A 23,814-nucleotide genomic window follows, 5' to 3' on the forward strand; every position below is an offset into this window, starting at 1 on the left:
TATAATGGGGCTGCAGGTAGCCTAGTGGTTTGAGTGTTGGGCCAGTAACCGAAAGGTTGCAAGATCGAATCCCCGAGCTGACAAGGTCAAAATCTGTCGTTCTGCCCCTGAACAAGACAGTTAACCCACTGTTCCTAGGCCGTCATTGAAAATAAGAATTTGTTCTTAACTGACTTGCCTAGTTAAATCATGTAATCTCTGGTGGACAGACGCATAAAGGCACCATGGCTCTGTCATGATACAACGGGATGTGTGAGATCAGCATTTGTTCCAGGGGTTGGGTTTTTCATCTCTGCTTATTTGGACAAATCACACTTCCAATGTCAAAGGTAAGAGAGTTCCAGACAGCACCTTTATAGTCGAAGGCTCTTTCCTTGAGTCATAATGCATTTAAATATTATACGAACTGCACAGTTTGGAGAGGTGTGTGGCCACTTGGAGACACCAGTTAGTCCTCTCACTGAAACCCACAGTTTGGAGAGGTGTGGGGCCACTTGGAGACACCAGTTAGTCCTCTCACTGAAACCCACAGTCTGGAGAGGTGTGTGTACACTTGGAGACACCAGTTAGTCCTCTCACTGAAACCCACAGTTTGGAGAGGTGTGTGTCCACTTGGAGACACCAGTTAGTCCTCTCACTGAAACCCACAGTTTGGAGAGTTGTGTGTCCACTTGGAGACACCAGTTAGTCCTCTCACCGAAACCCACAGTTTGGAGAGGTGTGTGTCCACTTGGAGACACCAGTTAGTCCTCTCACTGAAACCCACAGTTTGGAGAGGTGTGTGTCCACTTGGAGACACCAGTTAGTCCTCTCACTGAAACCCACAGTTTGGAGAGGTGTGGGGCCACTTGGAGACACCAGTTAGTCCTCTCACTGAAACCCACAGTTTGGAGAGGTGTGTGTCCACTTGGAGACACCAGTTAGTCCTCTCACTGAAATCCACAGTTTGGAGAGGTGTGGGGACACTTGAAGACACCAGTTAGTCCTCTCACTGAAACCCACAGTTTGGAGAGGTGTGGGGCCACTTGGAGACACCAGTTGTCGTCACTGAAATCCACAGTTTGGAGAGGTGTGTGTCCACTTGGAGACACCAGTTAGTCCTCTCACTGAAACCCACAGTTTGGAGAGGTGTGGGGCCACTTGGAGACACCAGTTAGTCCTCTCACTGAAACCCACAGTTTGGAGAGGTGTGTGTGTCCACTTGGAGACACCAGTTAGTCCTCTCACTGAAACCCACAGTTTGGAGAGGTGTGTAATAGTATGTTCTTATCTTACATGTACTCCAAATATTGTATGAATATTCATATTGTACTGAACACAAATATAAACGCAACATGTAAAGTGTTGGTCCCATGTTAAAAGATCCCAGAAATGTTTCATACGCACAAAAAGCTTATTTCTCTCAAATTGTGCTCACAAATTTGTTTACATCCCTGTTAGTGAGCATTTGCCAAGATAATCCATCCACCTGACAGGTGTGGCGTATCAAGAAGCTGATTCAACAGCATGATCATTACACAGATGCACCTTGTGCTGGGGACAATAAAAGCCCAATCTAAAATGTGCAGTATTGTAACACAGCACAATGCCACAGATGTTTTGAGGGAGCACTGACTGCAGAGCTGTTGCAAGATAATTTTACCAGAAGCCTCCTCCAACATCTGAGAGAATTTGGCAGTACGTCCACCCGGCCTCAGATCAAATTGTATTGGTCACATACACATGGTTAGCAGATGTTAATGCTAGTGTGGCGAAATGCTTGTACTTTTAGTTCTGACAATGCAGTAATATCTAACAAGTCATCTAACAAATTCACAACAACTTCCTAATACACACAATGTAAAGGGATGGAATAAGAATATACGGATGAGCGATGGCCGAACAGCATAGGCAAGATGCAGTAGATGGTATAGAATACAGTATATACTTATGAGATGAGTAATGTAGGATATGTAAACATTATTTAAAGTGATACAGTCAAGTCACTGGCCACTTTAATAAAGGTATGTTGGCAGCAGCCTCTCTGAGTTAGTGACGGCTGTTTAACAGTCTGATGGCCTTGAGATAGAAGCTGTTCTTCAGCCTCTCTGAGTTAGTGACGGCTGTTTAACAGTCTGATGGCCTTGAGATAGAAGCTGCTTGTATTCACCACGCTGTCTGTGTGGGTGGACCATTTCAGTTTGTCCGTGACGTGTACACCGAGGAACTTAACACTTTCCACCTCCTCCACTACTGTCCTGTCGACAACCGCAGACGTGTTACCACGCCAGCATTTCCTATACGCGGAGTCCGGGGGAACAGTCCGGCTAGTCGGATACCTATCAACTAGACTCCGTAACAGCCCTGGGCCTCCACATCCGTTTTCTTTACCTGTGGGATTGTCTGAGACCAGCCACCGGGACAGCTGATGAAAACTGTGTGTTTGCACAACTGAAGAATTTCTGCACAAACTGTCAGAACCCGTCTCAGGGAAGCTCATCTCCAGGCTCGTCGTCCTCACCAGGGTCGTGACCTGACTGCAGTTTAGCGTCGTAACCGACTTCGATGGTCACTGGCTCAACTGTACTGGTTTCAACTGTACTGGGCAGATGGCAGACGGCGGTTTGCTGATGTCAACGTTGTGAACAGAGTGCCCCATGGTGGCGGTGGGGTTATGGTATGGGTAGACATAAGCTACAGACAATGAACACAATTGCGTTTTATCGATGGCAATTTGAATGCACAGAGATACCGTGATGAGATCCTGAGGCCCACTATCATGCCATTCATCCACCTCCATCACCTCATGTTTCAGCATGATAATACACGGCCCTAATGTCACAAGGATCTGTACACAATTCCTGGAAGCTGAATATGTCCCAGTTCTTCCATGGCCTGCACACTCACCAGACATGTCACCCGTTGAGCATGTTTGGGATGCTCTGGATCGACGTGTACGACAGCGTCCTTGACCCCAAAAAATATTGGTCTACTGAGAGTCGTTCAGTTCTTTCGACCAATCGATTTGTCAAACTGTTTCAATGTATTTTTCCATATAGACACACACCCTATGTGTTTGAATAAAACCAACTACATACGGCCAAAGCTTGTCTGATGCTTTAAGCATTAGATAAGATCAAATCAAACTGTATTTGTCACATATGCCGAATACAACAAGTGTAGACCTTACTGTGAAATGCTGAATACAACAAGTGTAGACCTTACTGTGAAATGCTGAATACAACAAGTGTAGACCTTACTGTGAAATGCTGAATACAACAAGTGTAGACCTTACTGTGAAATGCTGAATACAACAAGTGTAGACCTTACTGTGAAATGCACCGAATACAACAAGTGTAGACCTTACTGTGAAATGCTGAATACAACAAGTGTAGACCTTACTGTGAAATGCTGAATACAACAAGTGTAGACCTTACTGTGAAATGCTGAATACAACAAGTGTAGACCTTACCGTGAAATGCTGAATACAACAAGTGTAGACCTTACTGTGAAATGCTGAATACAACAAGTGTAGACCTTACTGTGAAATGCTGAATACAACAAGTGTAGACCTTACTGTGAAATGCTGAATACAACAAGTGTAGACCTTACTGTGAAATGCTGAATACAACAAGTGTAGACATTACCGTGAAATGCTGAATACAACAAGTGTAGACCTTACTGTGAAATGCTGAATACAACAAGTGTAGACCTTACTGTGAAATGCTGAATACAACAAGTGTAGTAGACCTTACCGTGAAATGCTGAATACAACAAGTGCAGTAGACCTCACAGTGAAATGCTGAATACAACAACTGTAGACCTTACCGTGAAATGCTGAATACAACAAGTGTAGACCTTACGGTGAAATGCTGAATACAACAAGTGTAGACATTACCGTGGAATGCTGAATACAACAAGTGTAGACATTACCGTGGAATGCTGAATACAACAAGTGTAGACATTACCGTGAAATGCTGAATACAATAGGTGTAGACCTTACTGTGAAATGCTGAATACAACAAGTGTAGACCTTACCGTGAAATGCTGAATACAACAAGTGTAGACCTTACCGTGAAATGCTGAATACAACAAGTGTAGACATTACCGTGAAATGCTGAATACAACAAGTGTAGACATTACCGTGAAATGCTGAATACAACAAGTGTAGACATTACCGTGAAATGCTGAATACAACAAGTGTAGACATTACCGTGAAATGCTGACTTACAAGCCCTTAACCAACAATGCAGTTCAAGAAGAGTTAAGAAAATATTTACCATATAAACTAAAGTAAAAAATAATACAACATATCAGTAATGAGGCTATATACAGGGGGTACCGGTACAGAGTCAATGTGGAGGCTATATACAGGGGGTACCGGTACAGAGTCAATGTGGAGGCTATATACAGGGGGTACCGGTACAGAGTCAATGTGGAGGCTATATACAGGGGGTACCGGTACAGAGTCAATGTGGAGGCTATATACAGGGGGTACCGGTACAGAGTCAATGTGGAGGCTATATACAGGGGGTACCAGTACAGAGTCAATGTGGAGGCTATATACAGGGGGTACCGGTACAGAGTCAATGTGGAGGCTATATACAGGGGGTACCGGTACAGAGTCAATGTGGAGGCTATATACAGGGGGTACCCGTACAGAGTCAATGTGGAGGCTATATACAGGGGGTACCGGTACAGAGTCAATGTGGAGGCTATATACAGGAGGTACCGGTACAGAGTCAATGTGGAGGCTATATACAGGGTGTTACGGTACAGAGTCAATGTGGAGGCTATATACAGGGGGTACTGGTACAGAGTCAATGTGGAGGCTATATACAGGGGGTACCGGTACAGAGTCAATGTGGAGGCTATATACAGGGGGTACCGGTACAGAGTCAATGTGGAGGCTATATACAGGGGGTACCGGTACAGAGTCAATGTGGAGGCTATATACAGGGTGTTACGGTACAGAGTCAATGTGGAGGCTATATACAGGGGGTACCGCTACTGAGTCAATGTGGAGGCTATATACAGGGTGTTACGGTACAGAGTCAATGTGGAGGCTATATACAGGAGGTACCGGTACAGAGTCAATGTGGAGGCTATATACAGGGTATTACGGTACAGAGTCAATGTGGAGGCTATATACAGGGGGTACCGGTACAGAGTCAATGTGGAGGCTATATACAGGGGGTACCGGTACAGAGTCAATGTGGAGGCTATATACAGGGGGTACCGGTACAGAGTCAATGTGGAGGCTATATACAGGGGGTACCGGTACAGAGTCAATGTGGAGGCTATATACAGGGGGTACCGGTACAGAGTCAATGTGGAGGCTATATACAGGGGGTACCGGTACTGAGTCAATGTGGAGGCTATATACAGGGGGTACCGCTACTGAGTCAATGTGGAGGCTATATACAGGGGGTACCGGTACAGAGTCAATGTGGAGGCTATATACAGGGGGTACCGGTACAGAGTCAATGTGGAGGCTATATACAGGGTGTTACGGTACAGAGTCAATGTGGAGGCTATATACAGGGTGTTACGGTACAGAGTCAATGTGGAGGCTATATACAGGGGGTACTGGTACAGAGTCAATGTGGAGGCTATATACAGGGGGTACCGGTACAGAGTCAATGTGGAGGCTATATACAGGGTGTACCGGTACAGAGTCAATGTGGAGGCTATATAGAGGGGGGTACCGGTACAGAGTCAATGTGGAGGCTATATACAGGGGGTACCGGTACAGAGTCAATGTGGAGGCTATATACAGGGGGTACCGGTACAGAGTCAATGTGGAGGCTATATACAGGGTGTACCGGTACAGAGTCAATGTGGAGGCTATATACAGGGTGTTACGGTACAGAGTCAATGTGGAGGCTATATACAGGGTGTTACGGTACAGAGTCAATGTGGAGGCTATATACAGGGGGTACCGGTACAGAGTCAATGTGGAGGCTATATACAGGGGGTACCGCTACTGAGTCAGTGTGGAGGCTATATACAGGGGGTACCGCTACTGAGTCAATGTGGAGGCTATATACAGGGAGTACCGGTACAGAGTCAATGTGGAGGCTATATACAGGGTGTACCGGTACAGAGTCAATGTGGAGGCTATATACAGGGGGTACCGGTACAGAGTCAATGTGGAGGCTATATACAGGGGGTACCGGTACAGAGTCAATGTGGAGGCTATATACAGGGTGTACCGGTACAGAGTCAATGTGGAGGCTATATACAGGGTGTTACGGTACAGAGTCAATGTGGAGGCTATATACAGGGGGTACCGGTACAGAGTCAATGTGGAGGCTATATACAGGGGGTACCGGTACAGAGTCAATGTGGAGGCTATATACAGGGGGTACCGGTACAGAGTCAATGTGGAGGCTATATACAGGGGGTACCGGTACAGAGTCAATGTGGAGGCTATATACAGGGGGTACCGGTACTGAGTCAATGTGGAGGCTATATACAGGGGGTACCGCTACTGAGTCAATGTGGAGGCTATATACAGGGGGTACCGGTACAGAGTCAATGTGGAGGCTATATACAGGGTGTTACGGTACAGAGTCAATGTGGAGGCTATATACAGGGGGTACTGGTACAGAGTCAATGTGGAGGCTATATACAGGGGGTACCGGTACAGAGTCAATGTGGAGGCTATATACAGGGGGTACCGGTACAGAGTCAATGTGGAGGCTATATACAGGGTGTTACGGTACAGAGTCAATGTGGAGGCTATATACAGGGGGTACCGGTACAGAGTCAATGTGGAGGCTATATACAGGGGGTACCGGTACAGAGTCAATGTGGAGGCTATATACAGGGGGTACCGGTACAGAGTCAATGTGGAGGCTATATACAGGGGGTACCGGTACAGAGTCAATGTGGAGGCTATATACAGGGTGTTACGGTACAGAGTCAATGTGGAGGCTATATACAGGGGGTACTGGTACAGAGTCAATGTGGAGGCTATATACAGGGGGTACCGGTACAGAGTCAATGTGGAGGCTATATACAGGGGGCACCGGTACAGAGTCAATGTGGAGGCTATATACAGGGGGTACCGGTACAGAGTCAATGTGGAGGCTATATACAGGGTGTTACGGTACAGAGTCAATGTGGAGGCTATATACAGGGTGTTACGGTACAGAGTCAATGTGGAGGCTATATACAGGGTGTTACGGTACAGAGTCAATGTGGAGGCTATATACAGGGGGTACTGGTACAGAGTCAATGTGGAGGCTATATACAGGGGGTACCGGTACAGAGTCAATGTGGAGGCTATATACAGGGGGTACCGCTACTGAGTCAGTGTGCGGGGGTACAGGTTAGTTGAGGTAATTTGTACATGTAGGTAGGGGTGACGTGACTATGCATAGATAATAAACAGTGAGTAGCAGCAGTGTACAAAACACATGGGGTTGGTGGGGTGTCAATGTAAATGCTTTACCCTCTGTAGCGCCTTAGTCAGATGCTGAGCAGTTGCCATACCAGGCGGTTATGCAACCCGTCAGCATGCTCTCGATGGTGCAGCTGTAGAACTTTTTTGAGGATCTGGGGACCCATGCCAAATCTTTTCAGTCTCCTGAGGGGGAATAGGTGTTGTCGTGCCCTCTTCACAACTGTCTTTGATTGTTTGGACCATGATAGTTTGTTGGTGATGTGGACGCCAAGGAACTTGAAATTCCCGACCCGCTCCACTACAGCCCCGCCGATGTGAATGTTGGCGTGTTCCCGCCTTTGTCTTGATCACATTGAGGGAGAGGTTGTTGTCCTGGCACCACACTGCCAGGTCTCTGACCTCCTCCCTATAAACTGGCTCATCATCATTATGTGATCAACAAGTTCTGTTAGATTATACAATTATTTTTTCTGCCTGTTTGGAACAGTAAACAACACTAAATGACATGAGAAGTAATACCAGTCTGTTCTAATGAGGCCTTTTATTAGCAAATCTGTGGACTTGTTTTAATCCAACATTTGACAATGTTTATAACAGGTTGTGGAGATGTACTCAAGTGGGGGAGACCTCCACCTGGACCTGCCTACAGGTCAACAAGGAGGCACCAGAACATTCTGGGTTAGTTTCATGTTTCTGTCTCTTTTTCATATCAAATCAGAATGTCAAATAGTTGTCTCTTATGATGTCAAATTCAATCCTGTCCAATGGGTTGGTTGTGATTTAGAGGGAGCACAGCTTCGACCGGAAGTGACTTTTCGTAGCAGATGAGACATGGTTTCTCTAACTCGGTCCTGGGGCCCCCCCTAACTCGGTCCTGGGGCCCCCCCTAACTCGGTCCTGGGGCCCCCCCTAACTCGGTCCTGGGGCCCCCCCTAACTCGACTCGGTCCTGGGGCCCCCCCTAACTCGGTCCCGGGGCCCCCCCTAACTCGGTCCCGGGGCCCCCCCCTAACTCGGTCCCGGGCCCACCCCCTAACTCGGTCCCGGGGCCCCCCCCTAACTCGGTCCCGGGGCCCCCCCCCTAACTCGGTCCCGGGGCCCCCCCCTAACTCGGTCCCGGGGCCCCCCCCTAACTCGGTCCCGGGGCCCCCCCCTAACTCGGTCCCGGGGCCCCCCCCTAACTCGGTCCCGGGGCCCCCCCCTAACTCGGTCCCGGGGCCCCCCCCTAACTCGGTCCCGGGGCCCCCCCCTAACTCGGTCCCGGGGGCCCACCTGGGTGAATGTTTTGGTTTTTTGACCGTAGCACGACACAACTGATTCAAAGTTTGATGAATTGGTTATTTGAATCAGCTGTGTAGTGCTACGGTCAAAAAACTAAACGTGCTCGTGCTCTGGAAACTCTAGGTTAGCAGAGCATTTTAGCTAACCCTTACCCTTTATATAACCTTAACCTAAGTCTCCTAACCCTTACCCTTTATATAACCTTAACCTAAGTCTCCTAACCCTTACCCTTTATATAACCTTAACCTAAGTCTCCTAACCCTTACCCTTTATATAACCTTAACCTAAGTCTCCTAACCCTTACCCTTTATATAACCTTAACCTAAGTCTCCTAACCCTTACCCTTTATATAACCTTAACCTAAGTCTCCTAACCATTACACTGTTTATAACCTTAACCTAAGTCTCCTAACCCTTACCCTTTATATAACCTTAACCTAAGTCTCCTAACCCTTACCCTTTATATAACCTTAACCTAAGTCTCCTAACCCTTACCCTTTATATAACCTTAACCTAAGTCTCCTAACCATTACACTGTTTATAACCTTAACCTAAGTCTCCTAACCCAGTAGCTGTTTCACTCTGATGGCAAAGCTGTCATCAAGGCAAAGTGTGGCTACTTTGAAGAAATCTCAAATATATTTTGATTTGTTTAACACTTTTTTTGGTTATGATTCCATATGTGTTATTTCATAGTTTTATAATATGATAATGCACGGCCCCATCTGTACACAATTCCTAGAAGCTGAAAATGTCCCATTTTCTTCCATGACCTGCACACTCACCAGACATGTCACCCATTGAGCATGTTTGGGATGCTCTGGATCGACGTGTACGACAGCGTGTTCCAGTTCCCGCCAATATCCAGGAACTTCACACAGCCATTGAAGAGGAGTGGGACAACATTCCACAATCAACAGCCTGATCAACTCTATGTGAAGGAGATGTGTCACGCTGCATGAGGCAAACGGTGGTCACACCAGATACTGACTGGTTTTCTGATCCACGCCCCTACCTGTTGTAAGGTATCTGTGACCAACAGATGCATATCTGTATTCCCAGTCATGTGAAATCTATAGATTAGGGCCTAATTTATTTATTTCAGTTGACTGATTTCCTTTATATAAACTGTAACTCAGTAAAATCTTTGGATGTTGCGTTTGTTTTTGTTGAGTGTATTTTACATTTTGGGGGCGGCGACCCCGCGTCTCCCTCTGCCTACCCCTCGCCCCACAGTTTGGGAACCACTTTCATAACCTGCCACATGAATTATCCTAACCTGCTGCGTAAATTCTCGTAACCTGCTATGAAGAAGTCACTTTCGGTCGTTGCTGTACTCCCTCTAGTCTGAACCCATGCATAGGCTATAATTTAAAGTTTTACCAATATGTTATTGGGCTCATTTCTGGAGGTGGAAATTATATTTTATTATATTTTAAATGTGGTCAACATCATTTTATTTTCATTCATTTTGGAGTAAAATGTCCTTTTTTAAGAAAATCTATTCCTGTCATAGCTGTACTCCATCTAGTCAGAACCCTGTCAGTTGTCTCTACAGCAGGGATCCTTCACTACTTCCTGCTCTAGGGTCACTCGCTCTGACCACTAGTTCCTGCTCTAGGGTCCCTCGCACTGACCACTAGTTCCTGCTCTAGGGTCGCTCGCTCTGACAGCTAGTTCCTGCTCTAGGGTCCCTCGCTCTGACCACTAGTTCCTGCTCTAGGGTCCCTCGCTCTGACCGCTAGTTCCTGCTCTAGGGTCCCTCGCTCTGACCACTAGTTCCTGCTCTAGGGTCCCTCGCTCTGACCACTAGTTCCTGCTCTAGGGTCCCTCGCTCTGACTACTAGTTCCTGCTCTAGGGTCCCTCGCTCTGACCGCTAGTTCCTGCTCTATTGTCCCTCGCTTTGACCGCTAGTTCCTGCTCTAGGGTCCCTCGCACTGACCGCTAGTTCTTGCTCTAGGATCCCTCGCTCTGACCGCTAGTTCCTGCTCTAGGGTCCCTCGCACTGACCGCTAGTTCCTGCTCTAGGGTCCCTCGCACTGACCGCTAGTTCCTGCTCTAGGGTCCCTCGCTCTGACCGCTAGTTCCTGCTCTAGGGTCCCTCGCTCTGACCGCTAGTTCCTGCTCTAGGGTCCCTCGCTCTGACCGCTAGTTCCTGCTCTAGGGTCCCTCGCTCTGACCGCTAGTTCCTGCTCTAGGGTCCCTCGCTCTGACCGCTAGTTCCTGCTCTAGGGTCCCTCGCTCTGACCGCTAGTTCCTGCTCTAGGGTCCCTCGCTCTGACCGCTAGTTCCTGCTCTAGGGTCCCTCGCTCTGACCGCTAGTTCCTGCTCTAGGGTCCCTCGCTCTGACCACTAGTTCCTGCTCTAGGGTACCTCGCTCTGATGCAGCTTCCCAAATGGATCCCTATTCCCTTTATAGTGCACTAGAGAATGTGGTCAAAAGTAGTGCACTATTAACGTACTAGCCATTTGGGAAGCATCCTGTCTGTGTCCTTGTTATATTCATCTTGTTCATCTCTCTGTGTTGTAGGAGATCCCTCCGTTTGAGACGAAGGGTGTGATGAGGGCTAGCTTCTCGTCGAGAGATGCAGACAACCACACAGCCTTCATTAGGATCAAAACCAACGAAGACCAGGTTATCATACTGCCTGTAGAGGTGGAGGTCACCTCAGGTATTAGACCAGGTTATCATACTGCCTGTAGAGGTGGAGGTCACCTCAGGTATTAGACCAGGTTATCATACTGCCTGTAGAGGTGGAGGTCACCTCAGGTATTAGACCAGGTTATCATACTGCCTGTAGAGGTGGAGGTCACCTCAGGTATTAGACCAGGTTATCATACTGCCTGTAGAGGTGGAGGTCACCTCAGGTATTAGACCAGGTTATCATACTGCCTGTAGAGGTCACCTCAGGTATTAGACCAGGTTATCATACTGCCTGTAGAGGTCACCTCAGGTATTAGACCAGTTTATCATACTGCCTGTAGAGGTGGAGGTCACCTCAGGTATTAGACCAGGTTATCATACTGCCTGTAGAGGTGGAGGTCACCTCAGGTATTAGACCAGGTTATCATACTGCCTGTAGAGGTGGAGGTCACCTCAGGTATTAGACCAGGTTATCATACTGCCTGTAGAGGTGGAGGTCACCTCAGGTATTAGACCAGGTTATCATACTGCCTGTAGAGGTGGAGGTCACCTCAGGTATTAGACCAGGTTATCATACTGCCTGTAGAGGTGGAGGTCACCTCAGGTATTAGACCAGGTTATCATACTGCCTGTAGAGGTGGAGGTCACCTCAGGTATTAGACCAGGTTATCATACTGCCTGTAGAGGTGGAGGTCACCTCAGGTATTAGACCAGGTTATCATACTGCCTGTAGAGGTGGAGGTCAACTCAGGTATCAGACCAGGTTATCATACTGCCTGTAGAGGTGGAGGTCACCTCAGGTATTAGACCAGGTTATCATACTGCCTGTAGAGGTGGAGGTCACCTCAGGTATTAGACCAGGTTATCATACTGCCTGTAGAGGTGGAGGTCACCTCAGATATTAGACCAGTTTATCATACTGCCTGTAGAGGTGGAGGTCACCTCAGGTATCAGACCAGTTTATCATACTGCCTGTAGAGGTGGAGGTCACCTCAGGTATTAGACCAGGTTATCATACTGCCTGTAGAGGTGGAGGTCACCTCAGGTATTAGACCAGTTTATCATACTGCCTGTAGAGGTGGAGGTCACCTCAGGTATTAGACCAGGTTATCATACTGCCTGTAGAGGTGGAGGTCACCTCAGGTATTAGACCAGGTTATCATACTGCCTGTAGAGGTGGAGGTCACCTCAGGTATTAGACCAGTTTATCATACTGCCTGTAGAGGTGGAGGTCACCTCAGGTATTAGACCAGGTTATCATACTGCCTGTAGAGGTGGAGGTCACCTCAGGTATTAGACCAGGTTATCATACTGCCTGTATAGGTCACCTCAGGTATTAGACCAGGTTATCATACTGCCTGTAGAGGTGGAGGTCACCTCAGGTATTAGACCAGGTTATCATACTGCCTGTAGAGGTGGAGGTCACCTCAGGTATTAGACCAGGTTATCATACTGCCTGTAGAGGTGGAGGTCACCTCAGGTATTAGACCAGTTTATCATACTGCCTGTAGAGGTGGAGGTCACCTCAGGTATTAGACCAGTTTATCATACTGCCTGTAGAGGTGGAGGTCACCTCAGGTATTAGACCAGTTTATCATACTGCCTGTAGAGGTGGAGGTCACCTCAGGTATTAGACCAGGTTATCATACTGCCTGTAGAGGTGGAGGTCACCTCAGGTATTAGACCAGTTTATCATACTGCCTGTAGAGGTGGAGGTCACCTCAGGTATTAGACCAGTTTATCATACTGCCTGTAGAGGTGGAGGTCACCTCAGGTATTAGACCAGGTTATCATACTGCCTGTAGAGGTCACCTCAGGTATTAGACCAGTTTATCATACTGCCTGTAGAGGTGGAGGTCACCTCAGGTATTAGACCAGTTTATCATACTGCCTGTAGAGGTCACCTCAGGTATTAGACCAGTTTATCATACTGCCTGTAGAGGTGGAGGTCACCTCAGGTATTAGACCAGGTTATCATACTGCCTGTATAGGTCACCTCAGGTATTAGACCAGGTTATCATACTGCCTGTAGAGGTGGAGGTCACCTCAGGTATTAGACCAGGTTATCATACTGCCTGTAGAGGTGGAGGTCACCTCAGGTATTAGACCAGGTTATCATACTGCCTGTAGAGGTGGAGGTCACCTCAGGTATTAGACCAGGTTATCATACTGCCTGTAGAGGTAATCTCGGTCTGTTGTCTGTTTAGGGACAAGCCTTAAATATCCTTTTAAAGGGTCTTTAATGAACGATCATTTAACCTAATGGTTTTAATCTCGGTCTGTTGACTGGTCTGTTGACTGATCTAAGAATATTACTCCTGCTTATTATGAAGAAAAAATACATCTGTTTAACTTTGTAAACTAAAGGTGTGTTTAGAATTATTTTTGTTGTATTAATGCTATTTAATCTCTCCTCAGACTAATATTATTCTGTTTGTCCTGTGGGTACCTTTGCCACTGTTCCACCCCTTGTGTATTGCGCTGTCATGGTGTATTTGTAGTTGATACGTTCTTTCTGTATGGTCTCTTCCCTCTAGCCCCTGGTATCTACTCCTCCACAGAGATGCTAGACTTCGGTACGCTACGGTCACAAGATCGGCCGAAACAGTTGAACTTACATCTACTGAATTCGGGAACGAAAGATGTTTTAATCACGGTGAGTTGCTTGGTATTTCCTCCTCTTGGTATTTCCTGTTGACTCCGTTCTGACGTCCTGTTAAAGCTGTATTTTGTTTTTTTTCAGAGTATACGGACGACGCCATTCAACGAAGCGGTTACGATCAATTTCAAAGCAATCACACTAAAAGCAGGAGAGAGTAGATATACCAAAGTTGCAAGTATTCGTTTTGATGGTAAGTCTTGTGATCTTTTGAAATGTTAAATCACTTGAATTGAGATACCTGAAATATTAACCACGGAGCCAAAACCAAAACCATGCCATTGCTAACCTTTTATTAAACTCAGTGAATAGAAATAACATTACGTTGTCAGGTGGTTAACCTTTCAGTTGGTGTCTTAGAAGAAAAGCTATTTATAAATGTCTTTAAATCAGTGGTATTCACAGTTCTTCAGCGGGTGTACTGAGTGTACAAAACATTAGGACCACCTGTTCTTTCCATGACATAGTCCAGGGATGGGCGACGTTGGGGGGGCCACAAAAAAAACTCATAAGTGCCGCAGTTAATTTCGAGCTGTAGGCGTGTAGAGAAAATGTTTCTGTTTTTAAAGCTACACTGAACAAAAATATAAACGCAACATGTACAGTGTTGGTCCCATGTTTCATGCTGAAAGAAAAGGTCCCAGAAATACACACAAAAACCTTATTTCTCTAAAATGTTTTATTAACATTCCTGTTAGTGAGCATTTCTCCTCTGCCAAGATAATCCATCCACCTGACAGGTGTGGCAAGAAGCCGATTTAAATAGCATGTTCATTACGCAGGTGCACCTTGTGCTGGGGGCAATAAAATGCCGCTCTACAATGTGCCGTTTTGTCACACAGCACAATGCCACAGATGTTTTGAGGGAGTGTGCGATTTGGTATTCTGACTGCAGGAATGTCCAACAGAGCTGTTGCCAGAGAATTCAATGTTCATTTCTCCACCGTAAGCGTAATTCTATAGAAATTTGTATGGCGTCATGTGGGCGAGCGGTTTGCTGATGTCAACGTTGTGAACAGAGTGCCCCATGGTGGCGGTGGGGTTATGGTATGGGCAGGCATAACCTACGGACTATGAACACAATTGCATTTTATCGATGGCAATTTGAATGCACAGAGATACCGTGATGAGATCCTGAGGCCCATTGTCGTGCCATTCATCCACCTCCATCACCTCATGTTTCAGCATGATAATGCACGGCTCCATGTCGCAAGGATCTGTACACAATTCCTGAAAGCTGAAAATGTCCCAGTTCTTCCATGGACTGCACACTCACCAGACATGTCACCTATTGAGCATGTTTGGGATGCTCTGGACATGTACGACACCCCGTTCCAGTTCCCTCCAATATCCAGCAACTTCACACAGCCATTGAAGAGGAGTGGGACAACATTCCACAGGCCACAATCAACAGCCTGATCAACTCTATGTGAAGGAGAGGTGTCACGCTGCATGAGGGACATGGTGGTCACATCAGATACTGACTGGTTTTCTGATCCACACCCCTACCTGTTGTAAGGTATCTGTGACCAACAGATGCATATCTGTATTCCCAGTCATGTGAAATCCATAGATTAGGGCCGAATGAATTTATTTCAATTGACTGATTTCCTGTAACTAACTCAGTAAAATGTTTGAAATTGTAGCATGTTGTGTTTTATCTTTTTCGTTCCGTGTGTATTATTATTAACATTTTGGCGAGCTGCAGTCCCCCCCCCCACGACCTCGACTTTGAATACCACTGCTTTAAATTATATTCAATATGACCTGTTCTTGTGACATTCTCTTATCTATGGATTGAATATGTTATTTTATTATCTCTGTGTTTTTTTGTTGTTTGTTACCAGCATCAAAAGCAGAAAGAACAGTTCAGTTTTCTGGTAAAATAACAGTGAAGGTTAAGGAGAGAAACTCGTCTAAACTTGAAGTCCCATACCACGCGGAGGTGCTACAAGGGTAGGAGTTTGATTTGATCAGTTGTTTTTTTGGACAGTTTACACGATTTGAAACGATTTGAAATTCATGATGTGTTTAGATGGTAGGATACATGTGTATTGGTTTATTCATGATTGGTTAGATCATAGTTCTGTGATCATAGCGCTGTCTTGGTTAGATCATAGCACTGTCTTGGTTAGATCATAGTTCTGTGATCATAGCGCTGTCTTGGTTAGATCATAGTTCTGTGATCATAGCGCTGTCTTGGTTAGATCATAGTTCTGTGATCATAGCACTGTCTTGGTTAGATCATAGTTCTGTGATCATAGCACTGTCTTGGTTAGATCATAGTTCTGTGATCATAGCACTGTCTTGGTTAGATCATAGTTCTGTGATCATAGCACTGTCTTGGTTAGATCATAGTTCTGTCTTGGTTAGATCATAGTTCTGTGATCATAGCGCTGTCTTGGTTAGATCATAGTTCTGTGATCATAGCACTGTCTTGGTTAGATCATAGTTCTGTGATCATAGCCCTGTCTTGGTTAGATCATAGTTCTGTGATCATAGCACTGTCTTGGTTAGATCATAGTTCTGTGATCATAGCCCTGTCTTGGTTAGATCATAGTTCTGTGATCATAGCCCTGTCTTGGTTAGATCATAGTTCTGTGATCATAGCCCTGTCTTGGTTAGATCATAGTTCTGTGATCATAGCGCTGTCTTGGTAAGATCATAGTTCAATTATGTTCTTGTAGAATCCAGTTTAAATACACTGTGGACCCAGATTATTCCTCGTCCTGGACTTTCAATGGGGATGCTTTCTAGTTAAATAGTCCAGGACTAGGCTTGTACTGAGTCAGACTAAACTGGTCCCGTCAGTTTCGATGTGATTTAACCTCTACCGGTCTCCCCCTTTCTCCTGCCCCTTCTAGCTACCTGGGCTTTGACCACTCGGTCACGTTGTTCCACATCAGAGATAGTCCAGTAGACCCCGTGAACAGGACCGTCTTCATAACCAACACCTTCAACGTTGCTGTCTGCATACACAACGTCACCCTGCCAGATGAGGCCAAGACCATGTTCAGCGTGAGTTCAGGGGCTGTATGTCCTGTCTCTGAGTAGCATAGGATCAGGGGCTGTATGTCCTGTCTCTGAGTAGCATAGGATCAGGGGCTGTATGTCCTGTCTCTGAGTAGCATAGGATCAGGGGCTGTATGTCCTGTCTCTGAGTAGCATAGGATCAGGGGCTGTATGTCCTGTCTCTGAGTAGCATAGGATCAGGGGCTGTATGTACTGTCTCTGAGTAGCATAGGATCAGGGGCTGTATGTACTGTCTCTGAGTAGCATAGGATCAGGGGCTGTATGTACTGTCTCTGAGTAGCATAGGATCAGGGGCTGTATGTACTGTCTCTGAGTAGCATAGGATCAGGGGCTGTATGTACTGTCTCTGAGTAGCATAGGATCAGGGGCTGTATGTACTGTCTCTGAGTAGCATAGGATCAGGGGCTGTATGTCCTGAGTAGCATAGGATCAGGGGCTGTATGTCCTGTCTCTGAGTAGCATAGGATCAGGGGCTGTATGTCCTGAGTAGCATAGGATCAGGGGCTGTATGTCCTGAGTAGCATAGGATCAGGGGCTGTATGTCCTGTCTCTGAGTAGCATAGGATCAGGGGCTGTATGTCCTGTCTCTGAGTAGCATAGGATCAGGGGCTGTATGTACTGTCTCTGAGTAGCATAGGATCAGGGGCTGTATGTACTGTCTCTGAGTAGCATAGGATCAGGGGCTGTATGTCCTGTCTCTGAGTAGCATAGGATCAGGGGCTGTATGTCCTGTCTCTGAGTAGCATAGGATCAGGGGCTGTATGTCCTGTCTCTGAGTAGCATAGGATCAGGGGCTGTATGTCCTGTCTCTGAGTAGCATAGGATCAGGGGCTGTATGTACTGTCTCTGCGTAGCATAGGATCAGGGGCTGTATGTACTGTCTCTGCGTAGCATAGGATCAGGGGCTGTATGTACTGTCTCTGAGTAGCATAGGATCAGGGGCTGTATGTACTGTCTCTGAGTAGCATAGGATCAGGGGCTGTATGTCCTGTCTCTGCGTAGCATAGGATCAGGGGCTGTATGTACTGTCTCTGAGTAGCATAGGATCAGGGGCTGTATGTACTGTCTCTGAGTAGCATAGGATCAGGGGCTGTATGTACTGTCTCTGAGTAGCATAGGATCAGGGGCTGTATGTACTGTCTCTGAGTAGCATAGGATCAGGGGCTGTATGTACTGTCTCTGAGTAGCAGTAGCAGGAATCTTATTTATTCTGATCAAGAAGGCAAAGTGTATCCTATTTCAGCACTTGTTTCAAACCAGAATGAAACAAGTTAGTCTTTTTCTGTTGCAAAAACATTTGACTACGGTGTGGCGTACTGTGAAGAGCCTGTTGTCTCGTCTCTGTCCAGGTTGAGAACCTCAGCGCCCCCGTTCTAATCCCTCCTCGTGAGTCTCGCTACATCTTCTCTCTCCTGTTCCGTCCCGTCCGCCCTTCCATCCACATCGACAGCAACATCCTCCTCGCCACCAACATGTCCAAGTTCCACCTTCCTGTCAGAGCCTACACAGGCTACCTTGAGGTACACACCTACACACACACCTTCCTGTCAGAGCCTACACAGGCTACCTTGAGGTACACACCTACACACACACATCTACACACACACACACACACACACAAATCATCCTCCCTGCACAATCTTGTCTCTGGGAGGATCTCCATTGCATTTCCTTGATTCCTTGTCCTCTCTCCTCGCCTTCTCCTCAAAACCCATTGGATGAGAAGGTCAGACCTGGGGTTTGACAAGGAGAGGAGAGAGGAATCAAGGAATTGAGATTTTCACTCATTGTTTTCCTAACATCTCCTCTGTTCTGTCCAGCCCATGTCAGTTTGTCCTCTGTTCTGGCCAGCCCATGTCAGTTTGTCCTCTGTTCTGTCCAGCCCATGTCAGTTTGTCCTCTGTATGTCAGTTTGTCCTCTGTTCTGTCCAGCCCATGTCAGTTTGTCCTCTGTTCTGGCCAGCCCATGTCAGTTTGTCCTCTGTTCTGTCCAGCCCATGTCAGTTTGTCCTCTGTATGTCAGTTTGTCCTCTGTTCTGTCCAGCCCATGTCAGTTTGTCCTCTGTTCTGTCCAGCCCATGTCAGTTTGTCCTCTGTTCTGTCCAGCCCATGTAATTTGTCCTCTGTCCTCGGTTCTGTCCAGCCCCTGGTCCTCTCCCCCAGTCTCAAGGAGCACCTCTTGGACTTTGGGCTCTGCAGTTCAACAGACTTCAGCAGCATCGTGTTCCTAGTGTTCAACAACAACCCAATAGAGGTTAGACACACACACACACACACACACACACACACACACACACACACACACACACACTAACCCCCAAGAGGGGACAACTCTATTCTTTATTGGCTGCATTCTGACCTTGAGATCCACATGTTAACTGTAAAACGTCCAAATAGCTGCCGGTCCGTTTTAACACTAGATCTGCTAAAGAACTAATTTTGACCGGTCATCATTGTTTTGTAAAATACTCTGCCAAATTTTAAAGTCCTACCCCCCCCCCCCCCCCCTCTGTCCTCAGTCTATATAACACACTGCGGTTGTTACAATCTTCATTTGACAAACAGAACTGGAGTTATAACCAGTGTTAAGGTCTAATTTGTCAGAGTAAATAACTCACGGACACTGGAGAAGCTTAACCAAGTTGAATTCTTCCCAAAGGGTCGACACAGCTGTAATTCAGACACTAACTATAGCTACCCCCGTGGTAGTATTCGTACCCCACTTTGGGTGGAGTCTCCTCCTTATCTCTAAACATTGGAACGTCGTGATGTGAGCCTTCAAACGGTTTCTCCCCTTATCAGTACTGTCACGTGCGATTGTTTTCCCTGCACTCAGCCCCTCCCAAGCCTCATTATGGCACCACCCCTCACGTCTCTTGTGTAACTAATGCTCCTATACTCTTGACTATAACAATGTTCAAAGTTTATCCCAGGATCGCACACCAGTTTCAGGAGGGAATACCAGACAGGAGGTTCAGGTTGAGAACCTGAGCCTCAGCCTGAACCTAGACCTCTTAGTAGTCTTCTGGTTCTGAGCCTCAGCCTGAACCTAGACCTCTGAGTAGTCTTCTGGTTCTGAGCCTCAGCCTGAACCTAGACCTCTTAGTAGTCTTCTGGTTCTGAGCCTCAGCCTGAACCTAGACCTCTTAGTAGTCTTCTGGTTCTGAGCCTCAGCCTGAACCTAGACCTCTTGGTAGTCTTCTGGTTCTGAGCCTCAGCCTGAACCTAGACCTCTTAGTAGTCTTCTGGTTCTGAGCCTCAGCCTGAACCTAGACCTCCTTAGTAGTCTTCTGGTTCTGAGCCTCAGCCTGAACCTAGACCTCTGAGTAGTCTTCTGGTTCTGAGCCTCAGCCTGAACCTAGACCTCTTGGTAGTCTTCTGGTTCTGAGCCTCAGCCTGAACCTAGACCTCTTGGTAGTCTTCTGGTTCTGAGCCTCAGCCTGAACCTAGACCTCTTAGTAGTCTTCTGGTTCTGAGCCTCAGCCTGAACCTAGACCTCTTAGTAGTCTTCTGGTTCTGAGCCTCAGCCTGAACCTAGACATCCGAGGCCTAAGAGTGAAAAAGACAGAACGGTGTGCACTGAGTAGGTGCCTCCGCCACTACCAAATGAAACAGAGAGACAGAGAGGCACCGTTTAGAGAGAACAAGCCGGTGACGGTGTTACAGGCTGATCAGCACAACATGTCGTCACTGAGGGAGGTGACGGTGTTACAGGCTGATCAGCACAACATGTCGTCACTGAGAGAGGTGACGGTGTTACAGGCTGATTATCAGCACAACATGTCGTCACAGAGAGGTGACGGTGTTACAGGCTGATGATCAGCACAACATGTCGTCACTGAGAGAGGTGACGGTGTTACAGGCTGATGATCAGCACAACATGTCGTCACTGAGAGAGGTGACGGTGTTACAGGCTGATCAGCACAACATGTCGTCACAGAGAGGTGACGGTGTTACAGGATGATCAGCACAACATGTCGTCACTGAGAGAGGTGACGGTGTTACAGGATGATCAGCACAACATGTCGTCACTGAGGGAGGTGACGGTGTTACAGGCTGATCAGCACAACATGTCGTCACTGAGAGAGGTGACGGTGTTACAGGCTGATCAGCACAACATGTCATCACTGAGGGAGGTGACGGTGTTACAGGCTGATGATCAGCACAACATGTCGTCACAGAGAGGTGACGGTGTTACAGGCTGATCAGCACAACATGTCGTCACTGAGAGAGGTGACGGTGTTACAGGCTGATCAGCACAACATGTCGTCACTGAGAGAGGTGACGGTGTTACAGGCTGATCAGCACAACATGTGTTGAGGATCAGGGTGGCAGATGTGTTGCTACCTACCCTCACAACCTGGGGGTGGTCCGTCAGGAAGTCCAGGATCCAGCTGCAGAGGGATGTGTTTAGTCCCAGGGTCCTTAGCTTAGTGATGAGTTTCATGGGCACTATGGTGTTGAATGCTGAGCTGTAGTCAATGAACAGCATTCTCACATAGGTGTTCCTTTTGTCCAGGTGGGAAAGGGCAGTGTGGCGTGCAATTGAGATTGCATCATCTGTGGATCTGTTTGGGCGGTATGCAAATTGGAGTGGGTCTAGGGTTTCTGGGATAATGGTGTTGATATGAGCCATTTACCAGCCTTTCAATGCACTTCATGGCTACGGACGTGAGTGCTACGGGTCTGTAGTCATTTAGGCAGGTTGCCTTAGTGTTCTTGGGCACAGGGACTATGGTGGTCTGCTTGGAACATGTTGGTATTACAGACTCAATCAGGGACATGTTGAAAATGTCAGTGAAGACACCTGCCAGTTGGTCAGCACATGCCCGGAGCACACGTCCTGGTAATCTGTCTGGCCCCGCAGCCTTGTGTATGTTGACCTGTTTAAAGGCCTTACTCACGTCAGCTACGGAGAGCGTGATCACACAGTCGTCTGGAACAGCTGATGCTCTCATGCATGCCTCAGTGTTGCTTGCCTCGACGCGAGCATAGAAGTGATTTAGCTCGTCTGGTAGGCTCGTGTCACTGGGCAGCTCGCGGCTGTGCTTCCCTTTTGTAGTCTGTAATAGTTTGCAAGCCCTGCCACATAAGACGAGCGTCGGAGCCGGTGTAGTGTGATTCAATCTTAGCCCTGTATTGACGCTTTGCCTGTTTGATGGTTCGTCGGAGGGCATAGCAGGATTTCTTATAAGCTTCCGGGTTAGAGTCCCGCACCTTGAAAGCGTAGCTCTACCCTTTAGCTCAGTGCGAATGTTGCCTGTAATCCATGGCTTCTGGTTGGGGTATGTACGTACAGTCACTGTGGGGACGAAGTCATCGATGCACTTATTGATGAAGCCAGTGACTGATGTGGTGTACTCCTCGATGCCATCGGAAGAATCCCGGAACATGTTCCAGTCCTAACCCTAACCCAATAGTTTAGCATCTGCTTCATCTGAACACTTTATTTATTTCACCTTTATTTAACCAGGTAGACTAGTTGAGAACACCTTTATTTAACCAGGTAGACTAGTTGAGAACACCTTTATTTAACCAGGTAGGCTAGTTGAGAACAAGTTCTCATTTACAACTGAGACCTGGCCAAGATAAAGCAAAGCAGTGCGACACAAACAACAACACAGAGTTACACATGGAGTAAACAAACGTACAGTCAATAACACAATAGAGAAAAAGAAAGTCTATATACAGTGTGTGCAAATGGCGTGAGGAGGTGAGGCAATAAATAGGCCATAGTAGCGAAGTAATTACAATTTAGCAGATTAACACTGGAGTGATAGATGAGCAGATGATGATGTGCAAGTAGAGATACTGTTGTGCAAAAGAGCAAAAAGTAAATAAAAACAATATGGGGATGAGGTAGGTAGATTGGGTGGGCTATTTACAGATGGACTACTGTCTAAGAGGAGAATAATTATTGAACCTTTCTAATTGTATATTATCCACAGATTGTGAGCTAAAGTTGAAAACCTGTCCTATGAGTATTATGATATTATTTATTGACTGACTATGGCTTTCCAAATATCCCAACACTGCTAATTGGTTCATTTTAAGTGAATGAGGTTATTATTATAATTTTTTAAATCTGAAATCCTGAAGCTGTGACCAGAAACGAGCTACAGAGAGGCAATACCAGAATAAATTATCTATTGATAAATCTACTGAGCTGAGATTGTTATATGCCCCATATATATACAGCATTCTGTTGGTGGCAAGAATTTTATATAACAATTTAAATTGAAAAACTCTGTGTTGAAGTGTTGAATAAAGTGTAGTTTTTTTTGGTACCAGTTCAAAAAACGTCAAAAATCTCTTCACATTTATTTTGCAACCTGTGTGGCTCAGCGGTCAACCTGTGTGGCTCAGCGGTCAACCTGTGTGGCTCAGCGGTCAACCTGTGTGGCTCAGCGGTCAACCTGTGTGGCTCAGCGGTCAACCTGTGTGGCTCAGCGGTCAACCTGTGTGGCTCAGCGGTCAACCTGTGTGGCTCAGCGGTCAACCTGTGTGGCTCAGCGGTCAACCTGTGTGGCTCAGCGGTCAACCTGTGTGGCTCAGCGGTCAACCTGTGTGGCTCAGCGGTCAACCTGTGTGGCTCAGCGGTCAACCTGTTTGTCCTCAGATGAAACCGGTATGATGGTTATTACAGTATATCAATATTTGCGCATAAAGACTGGCATTTCTTGCATAATTTTACTGACACACAAAGATCCCACCATGTCAAACGAACAAATTGTCTTGTCAGCATTTATAAAATTGTCCCAGCATTTCATGTTTCCATCAGCCCGGTTGTGACTTTATTCATGCATCA

At 46.7% G+C, this 23,814-nt stretch overlaps 2 protein-coding genes across 2 annotated transcripts in view; both read left to right on the forward strand.

Annotated features, from left to right (window-relative positions):
• The window catches only part of nme7 (NME/NM23 family member 7), a 1,076,771-nt gene that overhangs the window by 158,962 nt on the left and 893,995 nt on the right, over positions 1-23,814 (forward strand). The gene's annotated exons all lie outside the window — the stretch shown is intronic.
• tmem131 (transmembrane protein 131) overlaps positions 1-23,814 on the forward strand; it is a 120,073-nt gene that overhangs the window by 34,637 nt on the left and 61,622 nt on the right. The window contains exons 8-15 of the mRNA XM_039000456.1: positions 7,988-8,068; positions 11,201-11,342; positions 13,852-13,970; positions 14,058-14,166; positions 15,821-15,929; positions 16,838-16,991; positions 18,356-18,526; positions 19,150-19,260. Of these exons, the coding sequence (XP_038856384.1) occupies positions 7,988-8,068; positions 11,201-11,342; positions 13,852-13,970; positions 14,058-14,166; positions 15,821-15,929; positions 16,838-16,991; positions 18,356-18,526; positions 19,150-19,260 (996 nt within the window). The remainder of the gene's footprint in view (positions 1-7,987; positions 8,069-11,200; positions 11,343-13,851; positions 13,971-14,057; positions 14,167-15,820; positions 15,930-16,837; positions 16,992-18,355; positions 18,527-19,149; positions 19,261-23,814) is intronic.

The sequence above is a fragment of the Salvelinus namaycush genome, chromosome 9 (assembly GCF_016432855.1).
Source record: "Salvelinus namaycush isolate Seneca chromosome 9, SaNama_1.0, whole genome shotgun sequence".
In the NCBI taxonomy this organism is placed as follows: Eukaryota; Metazoa; Chordata; class Actinopteri; order Salmoniformes; family Salmonidae; genus Salvelinus; species Salvelinus namaycush.